This window comes from Epinephelus fuscoguttatus, linkage group LG3, assembly GCF_011397635.1.
Source record: "Epinephelus fuscoguttatus linkage group LG3, E.fuscoguttatus.final_Chr_v1".
In the NCBI taxonomy this organism is placed as follows: domain Eukaryota; kingdom Metazoa; phylum Chordata; class Actinopteri; order Perciformes; family Serranidae; genus Epinephelus; species Epinephelus fuscoguttatus.
The window spans coordinates 43,006,099-43,021,311 of NC_064754.1; the positions used below are offsets into that span (position 1 = coordinate 43,006,099).

Consider the following 15,213-nt stretch of genomic DNA (forward strand, 5'->3'; position numbering starts at 1 on the left):
GGTGGTCTGCAATAATGGAAAATGCAGCCACCCTTGTCAGAGGAAGAGTGCTTCGGAACTGTAAACGATACCCCTGGGTCATTGTTGAAACAACCCAGGGGTCTGTCCCCAGAGCCTCCCATGCCGTCTGAGGGCAAGGGAAGGCTGGGGGTGATGTTGCGTCAGCACACCTCCTTAGCATAGTGAGGGGCTTCTAGGCCCTGCTGAATCATCATGGATGCATCAAGCCCAAACAAGGCAGATGGCTCAACAGGCAGTTTGAGTAGACACGCCCTATCCTCTGGCTGCAGCATGGACTGTGACAGCCAGAGATGGCACCTGGCCACCCAAAAACTTGCCATAGCACTGCCAGCAGTTTCATCGTGCTCTCTCATGAGCTTTGGAAGTAAGGAGACATGTTGTAGTCTGACTATTAGATCTGCACTACACTCCTCCAGCTGGCCAGCCAAATGGCGCTGGTACAGGGACAGTATGGCACCCATGTGTGCCAGCTGTGTCTGGCCTGCCATGTTCTCCATGCATTTTCCCCAACAAGCTATCCATTACCTTGCAGTTTCTTATCGGGCAGTTCACCACCAAGGCAGCCAAAGCCTGATCCATGGGGGGCAATGACCCACAGCCTATCCTCCTCCGATTGTCAACTGCAGACATACGACGAGAGAGCCAGCCCTGCTGTTGGTGTTGTAAACCGACTCCTGACCACCTCCTCGAAATCAGAAAGGAGAAGCACAAGGAACTGTGTGGGTCACCCCCCTGTTTCATCATTGAAACGGTAAGGGGCAGGACCCTCACCAGCTGGCAGGTCAAGCCCCAGAGCCAAAGCAGCCCAGCCAATAATTTCCTGAAGGAGAGGTGACGGGTGGTTATTCTCCTCTACATGCACCTGCTGCCCCTCTGAGGCTAACCCATCTCTCTCAGGGCCCAAGGCCAAGAATGTCTATCTCCTCCTCTGACCCAGGGGAGGAGGGGCTCCTATCCAACCCAGCAGAGGGCCCAGGAGCAGGGAAGTTCCTATGTGACATAGTCCATAGAGAACAGCATGTACCAGCTGAGGAATCCATTTCATCCAATAGAAACTGTCAAACAGAAATTATTGAAAAGCACTATAATCTACCAAACAGAATTCAGCAAGTTAACATACAAACAGGTTGGAATTAGGAAAGTGAGGCTCATTTAGGCTATGATGTGGAGGTCTGAGAGTATGCTGCTCAAGTATACATATTGATTATTGACCATGATTATTGACTTAATGCTTTAAAACTGTGAATTTGGTTGCTGAAATTTGCTGAGGAGTAATGACCCCGACTCCAGGGCTGGGTAATGTCACAGAAGCCCTACTCATGAAATGCACTGAGTTTACCAGTACTGAGTCTCACTTATATCCTTATAAACAAAGATGTCGCTAAAGCAGAAATTGTTTAACATTAGTATATAATAAAAGAACAGTGGTCCCAGCATGTTCCCCTGGGGGATCGCAGACTAGAAAGCCATAAGCGCCCCGACACACCAAGCTGATTGGTCTGCCATTGGTCAATGTTGGGCCGTCAGTGAGTGTCTGTCACTGTAGTTTTATGTGGTGTGTCCTGCAACACTGGCACGTGTTGGCCAGCTTTTTTCCCAAGCTGTGGGATGTGGAATCAGCATCAGGGATGGCAGAACCTGTCAGGGAAAGAAATCATTCTGATTGGCTGTTCAGCTCAGCGCACAAGAATAGAGACAAAAGTGAGAAAAGCAAACAAACAACTAAAGTCAAGAGGGTGTTAGATCAAAACAAACTTGTTGCAGAAATTGTTCGTAAGTGTTTGCATTATTGTTCACTAGCACATGGTAAATATCATTCTGTAATGGGCTAACTGGTTAAAGCGTCTTGAATCCGTTCTGTTGGTCTTCTGGTTTCCTTTTTGAATGACGAATACAGACTACCACTGCCTGCTGGTATGGACAATTATTTCATCTCATGCAGGCACAGAACATACATGCTGGTGGGCTGTTGGCTGTAGTCTTTGTGATGTGTTCAAATGTAATTTTATTTTTATTCAGTGAATTTTTGTCTTTTAGCAGGTGGTAGAAACTCGCTGTAAGAAAGTTTGTACCTCCAAGTCGGACCTTCGCTCCAATGACTTCAGCATCGTGGGATCTTTACCTCGAGACTTTGAACTTTCCAACTTTGACTGTTATGGAAAACCAGTTGAAGTGTCTGGGGCCCTCAAATCCCAGAACAAAGCCAACAAGAAACCCCCACCACCCAAACCCGTCATACCTGCTGCTGCCAAACGCATTGACCTCTATGCAAGAGCCCTCTTCCCCTTCTCCTTCCTTTTCTTCAATGTGGTTTACTGGTCTGTCTATCTGTGAGGGGGAGAAGAGGAGAACAAAATGAAAAGAACGTGGTTTGTATCCTGTAGTTGAGACTACAGGATACCACATTGGCACTGCATTGAACTTACAAATGACATAGCAAATTCATATGCTGAACTATATACTTTTAAAAGCAAGAATCACAACATTTCAGAGCCATGTTTGCAGAGCTGCAGAGACCTCTGTGGTCCCTGAGAGTTACTGCAAATCACCAGAACTACAAAACCTCGAGGCCGCTGGTTTGAGTCCCCTTTAAATCCAGGCATTAAGTAGGCACTGCATGTGTGTCTCAGTCTGATACAGGACATTGTGTTTCATGTAAACTAAACCCTGCTGTGGTGACATCAATACACCTACGCTGTGCATTAGTAATACATGCTTTTCACTGAGGGTAGGATTACTGGTTACACTTTATTCAAAGTTATAGAACTCCAAATTGGCAAATAATAACTAAATATGGCATTAGAAAATAAGAATATACAAAGTATAAATGAATAAATATATTGTAAAATAATTAAATAAATAATTACAAAAACAAACACGTCTTTGTTATTTCATCATCACAACATTTTAATTGGAGTGCCTTTTAATACACTTAAACTACAGAACCTATTTTATTGCAAGTAAAATAAATTTCTGATTAAAAATATTAAATCTGAAACCGCTGCTTGCAAACCCAAAGTTGTTTTTACAAATCCAAAGTTTTTTGGTCAAATCCAAAAGTTTTTCTTGTTGAAATGAATCTGGTGGACGGAACCTGTGCTGAAGGATGAAATACACCTCTCCATTGTCCAGTCTCAATAGCAGTGACAGCTTAACAACATCCACTTTTATTAAATAACAGATTTGCCCATGGGGTTTTGAAGCCCACGGAGAAGACAGACCAGGAGCGAAGAGGACAGGTATGCAGGTATGTTTAGACATAACACTACATGCATGTTTTGCTGAAGTGTTATGATTTAAAACATGTCAGTACTAACAGTCTCATATACGGCAGAGTAGTGTACCTGGGTACACTCAGGGTGTGTTACCAGTGGTATAGTGGAGGGCATACACAGGGTATAGCCACCTCTTTTGTGGCTGTTTACGGTATACCCACCTTTCGCCAAAGCACCTCTGGAATAAATACTATACCCACTTCCTAATGGGTAACCTACCATTCCCTCCAGGATTTAGCAGGCTAATTTTGGTTTTTTTGCAGCCCAAAGTGCCTGATTTCACTGCTTTTTAAAAAAAAAAAAAAAAAAAAAAAAAAGTGATTGCACTGACAGCTGATCACCGATGATCAGCTAATGCTGCTTTTTGAAGCAGTGGTGAAGGACAGCCTCTGTGAGCTGGTCACTCTGCCCGGTTTGCATGAGCTAACACAGCAGCAGCAGCTAACATCCAACACCAAGCCATTAAATGGTCCCAGCAATCTCACACAGAAAAAAAAACAGAAAAACAGCTTGACTCTGTCATGAAACCCATTAATAAATGTTTGGTAACCTTAGCCTTGTGACGCTAACAAATAGCCATTTCACTATGTGTGTGTGACTTTTTCCCAGGCACAGAGCTCACACTCCAGCAGCAGTGGTCTCGTAATAAACAGAGTGAGAGAGGGGTAAGGAGGGGCTGAGTGAATCAATATGCTGCACGCAGCTTTACAGTGAAATGAGATTTTACCCATTTTAAATAATTAACTTTGTGGTAAAGTTGCAGTGACTGGACAAAATTGCAAGGTTGCACAGAATACATGGGGACTTGCTGAATTTATGTTAATTTTTGCAAGAGCAACATCCTGAAGAGACTAAAATGTTCTTGTGAAAATGCATGTGTTTGTGAAGTACCGAGCATACGACTGGATAAATTAGACTTGAATTATACTGCACCAGTTGTGTGACAGTTTCTGCACAGATGTTTTGATGCAGTTTAGCTGTTGTTAAGCTTGGTTGACAATGACTTCAAGTCATAAAGAATGTTTGCCTTTGTCAATTCTTCATTCACAGTGGAGTTTTCTTCACAAATTTGATGTAACATGCAGTGAGTGTTTGTTATACAAATTGTTATGTATTTACATTTAAAGCTACAGCTGGTAACTCTGATACAAAATATTTGTTTTCAAATTTGCTAAAGGTCTCACTATATCCACACAACACCAAATGAGACAGATAACTCGTGAAAAAATTCATACTCGTCTGCCTACTCTATTACCTTGTAGCATTTCTCATAGCCTTGCCGTACATGGACGAAAACAACCAGTCAGAGCTGAGGAGTCTCTAACGCAGTTGTCAGTCATGTCAATCATGGGACCTCTGTCAAACTGTCAACCTAGGCAGCACTGATCAAATATGAATCAAGATTCTGTTACTACATTTTCTATTTCTCACCTCAAATGTTTTCAGAAACTAGAATATGTCAGTGTACTGTTTAGCAATAAAATGAGAAAGTCTGTGACACTGCTGCCATGTTGGATACAGTTAAAGGGAGTGCCAAGCACTGCCCACCAGCTGGACCAACTTAGCAAATGCTAGTAGAGGCAGGAGAAGAAGTAGAAGAGGAGGAACATGATTTTTGTTTGTTTGTTTTTTTATCACAGACTGACTGTCTCATGTACTTCTTTCAGAATATAGTGACAGTTTCAGCAAATATGACACAAAGCTAATTTCATAAAAGTTACCAACTGTAACTTTAATGCTGCTTAAAACTTCTATTGCGTGTGTGCCACTTTTCTCAGGAAAAAAACATGATATGCCTATATGATATGATGTACTGTGCTATTAATCTACCCAGCGGTATACAAAGTATCGAAAATTGGGTCCACTTTGATGAATTGCCGGTTCAGGACTTTTACTTGTTATGGAGTATTTTTAAACTTTGGTTTTTGTATTTTTGCTTAAAGCTATAGTGCGTAACTTCTACAGGTCCGTAAATGTCCGTTTGGGTCCGTGTCATTGGTTCGACAGCCCATTGGTTCGACATCCCATTAGTCCGACTGTCCGCGGTGCTGAACGGCTCGCGGCGGGCATATGGTGTGCCGCGACCGGTTTGAAAAATCCCGCGGTATTTTTCAATATATATCATTTTTAGTATGCGTGTAGACCGGCAACATTCCCGCGCTGGCACACAGGAAATGCTTCCTCACAACAAGAAGGGAAGGGGAGGAAGAACGGAGAGGTAGAGCGCAGGCAGAAAGAGAAAGCAACATGGCGGAGAAGCGGCTGAGACATGGTTCAGAAGTGGATCCTACCACAAAGGCAAGTGTTACTCTGTGTACATGGAAGTGCCGCCAGCTTATTAGTTGTAATAACGCATTATCCACTGGGAGGCGACAGAAGTTACACACTATAGCTTTAAGTAAAGAATTTGAGGACAATATGTGCGAATTTGAGGATTTTATGTGTGCCTGTGGACACACATAAAATCATGTGTTCCAAGTAGCAAAAAGTAATTGATATAAATATAGGGGATGAAAATGCATCTGAATACAAAAATAGTGCAGTGAACATGGATGTGAAATGACAGTGAAGTAATAAATTATCAAGTGATTTAATTGAAGCCAATTTGACTAAAATAGTTGTGATATGGTAACAACAGAACCATGTTTCATCATTTCCCCATATTACATTCGTCATTAATTATTCTCAACAAAAAATGCCATTTATCATTTAAAGGAAGTGGTTTCAAAGGTGGAAATAACAAAGAATTATTACAAAAATGGAAGTGATGATAATGCTTACGAATTAGTTTTTCTCAATCGATTACACACTGGGTCTTTTAACCAAACATCCCAAATCATAACTCCATCTGCCAAAAGGCCCATTTCCCCAAACTATAAACACTATTCACCTGTTTCCACATATTTCAATATTCAAAACTCTTTCTGCAAAACCTTACAAAACACAACACCTTTCTCTGAGTGCAGCACTAAGCCTCAAAAATGTTAACACACTGACCAATTGCAGAGGTTAATAAATCAGGCCTCAAGGCATCTCAATGTGCTTTTGAACAATGGATCCTAACAATGCACAATATGAAAGACAACAGAAAGGACGAGGAAGACAACAACAAAAGCAAAGACAAGTAACCTCAGATATACTGTAACTGTGTGCCACTGTAGTTCATCATGTGCTCATACTAAGGAGGACTGTGAGAGAAGCTGGACTGCCAGTAAACCCAACCTAAGCTGTTACAAGGTTGCATCCATTGTCTGAATTAAAGTTATTAATGCGATAGATGTAATGTATGTAGAATGAATCTCCACTCTCAGTTTAGTTTTACCATAGTGATAGATAAATAATGATAATAATAATGAGCAGTGGATAAAAAGTGAGAATATTTAATGCAAAGTGAATATTGTATGTGCAAATAGACAACAGTGGGGACAACAATGCTTATAGTGGTGTTTATAAAGTGTCCATAATGTCCTTAAAGTGTCCATGGTGCAGTTTACTGTGAACAGTGCTGGTTATGTAGCCTGACAGCAGCAGGCAGGAAGGACCTGCGATAGCGTTCCTTCACACACTTTGGGTGAATCAGTTTATCGCTGAAGGAGCTCTCCAGAGCTTTTATCTCCTCCTGCAGAGGATGGGAGTCGTTAGTCCTCAGAGATGACAGCTTGGCTGTCATCCTCCTTTCTCCCACCACCTGCACAGAGTCCAGAGAGCATCCCAGGACAGAGCTGGCCTTCTTAGCTTGTCCAGTCTCTTCCTATCTGCAGCCAAGACGCTGCTGCCCCAACAGACCACTCCATAAAAGATGGCTGATGCCACCACAGTGTCAAAGGTCTTCAGGAGCGCCCCCTGCACTCAAAAAGACCTGAGCCGCCTCAGCAGGTAGAGTCTGCTTTGGCCTTTCCTGTACAGTGCTGTTATGTGATCAGTCCAGTCCAGTTTATTGTTAAGATGAACACCCAGTTACTTGTAAGATGTCACCATCTCAATGTCCTTTCCCTGGATGTTCACCGGTGTTGGGGGGAGGAGTCTGCGCCTGCGGAAATCCACCATCAGCTCTTTGGTTTTCCCTGCATTGATCTGAAGGTGGTTCCTCAGGCACCAGTCCACAAAGTCCTGGTTCAGTTCGCTGTACTCCCTGTCATCCCCATCTGTGATGAGGCCGACGATGGCAGAGTCGTCAGAGAACTTCTGCAGATGACAGGTGTGGGTGTTGTATGAAAATTCTGCAGTGTAGAGGGTGAAGAGGAACAGTGCTAGCACCGTCCCCTACGGGGCCCCGTACTGCAGACAAACAAGTCCGATATACAATCCTGGGTCCTGACATACTGCAGCTGGTCTGTGCAGTAGTCCAGGATCCAGGATGTGAGGTGATTAGCCACCCCTATGTGCTCCAGTTTGTCCCTCAGAAGCGCAGGCTGTATGGTGTTGAAAGCCCTAGAGAAGTCAAAGAACATGATTCTCACAGAGCTTCTGGGCTTCTCCAGGTGAGAAAGAGCTCTATGCAGGAGGAAGATGACGGCATCGTCCATCCCAATGCCAGGTTGGTAGGCAAACTGCAGCGGGTCCATTGAAGGGCCTACTGTGGTGGGGGGAGGAGTGGGGGTGGTGAGATGTCCGGGGGAGTGGGGATGGGGGAGGTGTCGAAGCAGTGTGCCAGGAGTGTAGGTGGGGGGGGGGGGGGGGGGGTGAAGGTGAGGATGAGGGGGGTTGCAGCCGTGATGTCTGGGCCAGGGGAGGGGCAGACTGATCAAATCTATTGAAGAACATTTTCAGATCATTCACCCACTTCTGGTTGCCTCTGGCCTGGGAGTCCTCCATCTTCTTTTTATATCCTTCCTTTCCCCACCTGATGTTTCTCTGTAGCTCCTTTTGCATGGCCTTCAGCTCCTCCCTAGTTCCAGAGTTAAAAGCTCTCTGCTTCTCCTTCAGGAGAGCTTTTTAACAGAGTGGAGAACATCACAAGCAGACAAGAACAACAAATATTGTTATGGAACAATATTTTACTTTGTATGGACTCTCCCTTACATGTTTTGTCAGTGTGAAATCACAAAGGTCAGCAGCATACAGAAGTATTCCCCTATCCACTGTAAGAAGTATACAGTATAATACAGTACTGTTTTGAAATTCTCTCACAGGGCTGTTTCTCAAAATTCCAAATTATTCCTCTGAACCTAGACTTGTAACGATTGTGATTGTGATTGAACCTAAATGCAGCACTTAGTGACAGTTGGTAATGACCTTTATTTATACATGGAGTACAAAAGAACTTAAGCTGACGAAGATATTTATGTACCAGTTCATTCTTCAGGGCTCAGAGCCCACACACACAGTCTCTGGGTTCAAGAGCCAGGGAGTGGGCCGGGCCGAACAATTCAGTTGGCCAACAGGCAGAGGTAACAAAGAGGGGCTTACTGATGATGTGGTTTGAGAAGGGAAGGGATCTGGAACCAGTAAAGCAGTCCAGTGAAGCAGCAGAGCCAACGAGGGATGAGCAGCAGGGAAGTAGAGACCAGGTGATGGATCGAGGAGCCGCGAGGTAGGCGAAAGGAGGACACACACACACAAGGCAGTGTGTGGTGTCTCACAGATAGTCTCTGATAAGCAGGTGGGAACACTCACACTGAAACATCGCAGGCAAACACCACACAGCCACAGGCAAACAGAAACCAGAGATGCTGAGGCAGAACCCGTGGTCAGGGAAAGAAGCCTGGTGAGTATACCAGGAAACAGACGACGTAGACAGGTCAGAGGCAAGCAGGGTCGATAACAGGAGATCAGGCAGGTAAGGAGTGCTGGAAAGTCTTGCATGAGGTTGAAGAACAATCTGGCCCTGAGGGAAAGGCAGCAGCTGCTTATATGCAGGGAGTGCTGATGAGAAGCAGCTGTGTGCACAGGTGAGTGGAGTTGTCTTGATGAGGGGGCCGTGGCTGGCAGGGAGAGTAGAAAAAACACAGGGAGAGCAGGGGAGCAGAATGCAGGCTGTGGCAAGTCTAAACATTTTGGTTGCAGTGTTTTGAATTGATCCCTCCAGTGTGTAACAAGCACTCATGTAGTCTGTACCTCTGATAGCTTGTGTATCATCTGCGGGTAACACTTGATTTAAATGTAAGATGTAAGATCACATTGTACATTGTAGACACATGAAATTTTCACCATTGATTGGAAGTTGTATGCAAATGCAGCTCAAGAAATATGACGCAAATTGGTCACATGGGCGTGCTAAAATTAAGGCCCCAAAATTCTGTTTTTGAAAGGCCACACTCCTCACACCGTAAGTCCGACTGACTTGAAATTTGACCCAGCAGTGCAGCTCAATGTTCTTTAAGAAAAACACACAAGAAACATAAGGGATCACAGTAAAAATTTTCCGCCATTCTTAATTTTTTGAAAAACAGATTTGTGACAGATTCATAAAATTTTTTTCCATGGATGATCATTGGACCAAGATTATGAAAAGGTAACAAATGCTTGTTCATATCTCATTGCATTTTCGAGATATTGACCAATGACCTTTAGAGAGGGCGTGGCTTAGCACAAAAATGGACCTTACTCCAAAACCATTGAACCAATCATCACAAAACTTGTAGGATACATCTACATAAGTACCAGAATCACACTCTGAAAGTTTAATTCAAAGTGACCACTAGGGGCCCTACAAATGCAAAAAGTTTAAGTCATAATCAGCTGCAGAGATTTGCATGAAATTCAGTTTGCACCCTCTAGGGTGATGCATAAAATGGAAATGATTGTTTAAAAAGGGCATGGCTTATTACAATATGCTTATGGAATACACTGCAATATGTTGTTCCTGCCTGCATCTTAAACCTGCTATCATGTGCTGCGGATATATATATATAATATATATATATATATAAATATATATATATATATATATATATATATATATATATATATATATATATATATATGTGTGTGTGTGTGTGTGTGTGTGTGTGTGTGTGTATGTGTGTGTGTGTGAAGGCACATCATTTTGTTAAAGATTGCTACAAACTTAAAAAAAAACACAACCCACACAATCAGTTGTGATTTTTTTTTAATTGCACGCGTGCAAATCATGCCCACAGAGCGCTTGAGATTGCCAACTTATTTCACGATTTAATAGAGGCTCATCACCATCACCAAGTCATTCAAAGAGCACGACACAGAGAATCATATGCTTACCTTTACTGTTTATTTCTCTTAAACAGCCGATGGTACATGGAGCCAGCCATCACCCTCCTTTTCACTGCTTTGCTGTTAGTTAATGCTACTTCTAGTTTCAGGGTCTCAGGCATGTTATGTCCACTCACGTTCTCATCTTTCGCCTCTCACAGATTCCCAATTCTCCTCATCATCTTCCCTTTCTCCCAGCATGTGGGACTACTGTATACATCAGTGGATATGGATGATTATCAGAATATGAGCTCCTAAATGAGCTTGGTTAAACTAACTGATCATGTTTTTACAGAGCCTGAAATGCTAGTATTAGTACAGTTCTAAGAGCACAATAAATACTTACAAGTTACACAAGTTGATCCAACAAAATCAGATTTATTTAAATAAATTCATATCCATTCATTAATCATCTTTATAGGAATAAATATCCCAATAACAAAATATGCCTATAATGTCCCCCCCCCCCATCCTTTACATGAAACTTTTATTTTAATGTTGTAGGTAGGGTAACTGCTGTTTTTTGCTTGGAAATGAAAAAACAGTGTAAAGGGAAGCTTCGCTATTTTGACTAAAAATCACCGCTCTGTTATACAATGTTTTTGAATGTTATTGCTATTGAGAGTAGTTGTGCAGGCTACGTTATTATTGGACTACAGGGGTTTTTGTAGGCTATGTGCATATGTCAAAGCCTACTGTTTTATTATTCTTATTTGTTGCTATGAACCATGCCACTGTGTGCCACCTAAGAGACCAAGCAGAGACTTCGCTGGCAGCCTATTCAGAGACCTGTTCTGTGACATCAGGTGAGATTAATATAAAATCTGACACAGAATAGACTGTGCTAATCTGTGCATCTGTCATCCCTGCGCTGATGTTTACTGTAGGCCTGCTGCCAGATTACTAGAGCCTCGTCTTGGTCTCATAAACGGAGTTTTACGTTTAGCTGTCGGCTGCTCTCGGTTCCTTCTCGTGCCTCATCGGTATTCCTGGGCAATCCTCGGCGCGGCGCGCGCCCCCAGTCCAGCAGCAGCAGCAGCAGCGGCGGCGGCACGCGCATCTCAGGACAGAGGATAGGGCATCTGCAGAGCTCGAGACGCTTCTGAGCGGACCTGGAATGACGCCATGAGCTCGCACCGTGTGTGATGGAGGTAATGTTTTGGTAGGAACCGCTACCGTAGGCTGATGTGGCGTCGCGTGAGGAGCCTGAACACGACCATGAAGCTGCTGTTTGTGGTGACATTCTTATGGCGCGAGGCGTTGTGCGGATCTCCGAGCGTCCAGATCGGTAGGATTGTCTTTTCTGTCATCGCCCCACCGTTTCTCATCCTTACCACTCTCGTTCATTCATCTGTCCAAGTCATTCCCACTGTTGGCTTTTCTCCTTCGCACATCCATCGTCCCCCGTGTCTTCCTCCTACAGAGGAGGGCCTCTCTGTTTCTGCCCACCTTGTGCTGCTCTCAGTGAGGAGAGGCCTCCTGGCTGTACGGCGGCCGCTGCAGTGTTCTAATTATGTCAATATTTTCATCTTTTATATTTGTGTATGGGCTTAGATGCGCGTGCATCCTACCACCAGTGCAGCATGTGGTGCGTGTGTTCGCGCACGCGTATGTGCACGTTTGTTTGTCTTCAAGGCGTTAACTGACACATGGCAGGTCAAACCAAAATAAGCCAAATCCAGCATTTCAGATGTAGGCTATTTCATGAGCTCCGTTCCGTGTTGGACCGCAGCTGCAGGTAGGGGAGAGTGGGGTCAAATGAGCCAATGGGTAAGTTGACCCATCCCCTGTTTCTAGGCAACTGTGCACATTTGTTGTCATGTGACTGTAAATTCAGGAAGCACTCATCAGATGGCTGTGATGGTGAGAAACAGTTGGGATTATTATAAGTATTTATTTACACACACACACACACACACACACACACACACACACATTTTTGGCTTGTCAGAGTAAATTTTCTGCATGTCAGGTGAAGGGACTGTTACATCAAAGCAAATTTAACCAGGTCTAAAAATCCATGTTGGTGATTTGCCAACGTATAACACCATGTGAATCATTTAGCCAAAGATAAGCCTGAGCTGCTAAACTGGGCATTTTTTTTTTCCAAAATGGTGGCTATGGGGCAGAGTGAGCCAAATGCTGTGGCATAAATTGAGCCACTCCTGCTCCTCCTGGCACTGGATGTCAATATGATGTCAGAAAGACTTTTGACTGTAATGTCGGACAGACTTTAAATACTGGCTGCAGTTAAAATCAGGTTGACTAGGGATGCATGATAATATTGGCACATCATCTGTATCAACTGATATTGGCTTTACATATGAACTATTAGAATCAGTCAACATGTTTTTTCTTATTTTGCACAATGAATGAATATTGCATACATTGAAAAGTCTCCATCTGCTGGTGGGCCATCACAATATGAGTATGCATGCATAATATGATGTTAATTGCACTACAGAAAAGAGTTGGTGTTCACTCTAATTAAGTGGGGATTAAAGTGGATATATTGATATTGATATTGGTTATCAGCCAAATAAGTTGATATATATTGGCATATTGGAAACCAGCAGAAAATCCAATATCATGCATTCCTAAGGTTGATATTTTAAATGTCTAACTACATTAGAATTTCATGCTGTGTGGATGTTAGCATTATGAACATAAATGTTGGACTTGTTCTCCATAACTTATGACTAAATGTCATTATTCTACTTCAGAAGGACGTTGGCATGAGACATTTGGAAGATGTTGGATTTTGGTTACTTAACAACACAAAACCCACAAAATATCAGTGTCATCTGCCAACAGTATTCTCCGTGAAATTAACGGCATTAGACATTGCCCTGACATAGAATTTTGGTCACCTGATGTCACAAATGAAATTCAACAAAAATGGGCAGCTGGGGTGGTTTAACTTACCCTACCATAAGGTACTGAAGTTGATTAAGTCTGGGAAGCATAACATGGTATTTTAACAGGTTTATCACATGTTAAATATTGTAGAAAAGCTATCAGGCCAAGGACCTACAAGAGAAGAACCAACTGGGGCTCAACACCCTGGTAGAAAGTGAGAGAGCAGCCTTTGATGTCAAGGGTGAAAAATCAGATCGGTGGCGAAAGACAGAAATATTTATAGATTGCCCCTGCAGAGGTGCATAGAAAAATAAGGAAGTGAAAACATTAGGGTACAGTGGAACAGTGGGAGGGGTCTTCACAGAGAAGGTACCAGGGTTTCCACCAGTGTATTGCCCGTTGACCCTCCCCCTTAAAATGTATTTTTAAGATGTTTTTTAAAGTAGTAGAGTTGCCGAAAGAAAAACACCCCGTTAATGTTACTGTAGTGACTGTAGTACACATTAAAAAGAGAGAATAGTAAAGCTCAGCTGGTTCCGGTGTACTCATACTGCAGAAAAAGAGTATAAAACCATTTCAAATATTCAGAATCGATAAGTATTGATAAATTGATATTGTTGACATAACTCCTGCGCACACACACAATTACACACAAACAGGGGTGTGGGGAGAAGGGGGACATGTCCTCTGCCCTTTTTCAGAATGCAATATTGGACCATTTTTTAAATTGTTGTCAGTGGTGATCCAAAATGAAAATCTGCTACATGTTTTTTTTTTTGCTTGTAATGTGATAGACAATATTCATTAATGATATTTTTTTTTTTAACAAAAATAACCTCACACAGTACATTAAAACCCTAAATAACCTCAAACAGGCTAAAAGAACTACTTTTTAGTAGAAACTTTCAATCAGAAATTTTATTTAATCATGACAGATTCAAGAAATTTTTTTTAAACATCTGTTGGAAAAGACACATGGCCATACAATGGGTGGTTCAATATGGAGCGGAGAGACGAAAAAATAATTTGCCAATCTATTAACAATCTGTTAACAGTAAATCTAATTTTTGACATTTCTCCTCACTACACCACTAACTTTGATTTTAATGCCAGCTGAATACAACACGATTGGCACACACATGCACAAGGAGGAGGAGACAGTGACAACATTCTGAGTTTTACAAGCAGCTATATTTCTAAAATATGCAGAAAATCAGTGGGCACACATCATGTACAAGCCCCATCCAAAAGCTAATGTTATATTTTAAAAAAATAATAACAAAAAACAAACAAATCCAACAAACAAACAAACAAACAAAAAAATAGAAACTGCACATACTGGGACCATGCAGAAGAGCTCTGGCTCAAGCTCCCGTCACTCCCTCCCATCTCATGTTCTCATTCAAACAGATCCAAGCAGCCAGCCAGCAGCTCAGCAGAAAAAATAATAATGTCCAGTTCCCCTAAATTACAGAAGATGGAGGACATAAGATTTCCCCCTCCTAAAAACAGTGTATGCTATGTCTTCAGACACAATCTATATTAAGTTAGCTAACGTAACATTTGGAATATTCATTGTGAGATCATAGTGGAAAATCAGTATCACTTTGTAAGTTAGCTTGAAAATGGCAATGTTGAATTGCTGTTATTTCAAATGAGTGCAGTTCGTCTATTGCTGTGCTTCTCCACTCAACACATTCATCAAAGTAATATTATTTTTGGAAAACATTTAAATTGTATCTGTGACTCAGCAGGAACAGCTGCCCCAACAGGTAATAGGCAGAGAGCAGGACTTCATGCTTATGAAGTGAGTTGTCAATTTCATTGATTTTGTTGAAGGGGACATATCAGAATTATGAAAAAAACATGGTTGTGTTTTGTTGCACTT

General features: G+C 42.4%; 2 protein-coding genes across 9 annotated transcripts in view; both read left to right on the plus strand.

The window, feature by feature from the left end:
* The window catches only part of LOC125885710 (glycine receptor subunit beta-like), an 82,989-nt gene extending 80,175 nt beyond the window's left edge, over positions 1-2,814 (plus strand). For 6 of the 7 annotated variants that reach the window (XM_049571437.1, XM_049571432.1, XM_049571435.1 and 3 more), the window contains one exon: positions 2,059-2,814. In XM_049571437.1, the coding sequence (XP_049427394.1) occupies positions 2,059-2,355 (297 nt within the window). In that variant the 3' untranslated portion in view covers positions 2,356-2,814. The remainder of the gene's footprint in view (positions 1-2,058) is intronic. The other variant, XM_049571436.1, reaches the window with a different exon arrangement.
* Positions 2,815-11,033: 8,219 nt separating this feature from the next.
* The window catches only part of LOC125885624 (glutamate receptor 2-like), a 92,941-nt gene continuing 88,761 nt past the window's right edge, over positions 11,034-15,213 (plus strand). For both annotated transcript variants that reach the window (XM_049571300.1, XM_049571299.1), the window contains exon 1: positions 11,034-11,754. In XM_049571300.1, the coding sequence (XP_049427257.1) occupies positions 11,652-11,754 (103 nt within the window). In that variant the 5' untranslated portion in view covers positions 11,034-11,651. The remainder of the gene's footprint in view (positions 11,755-15,213) is intronic.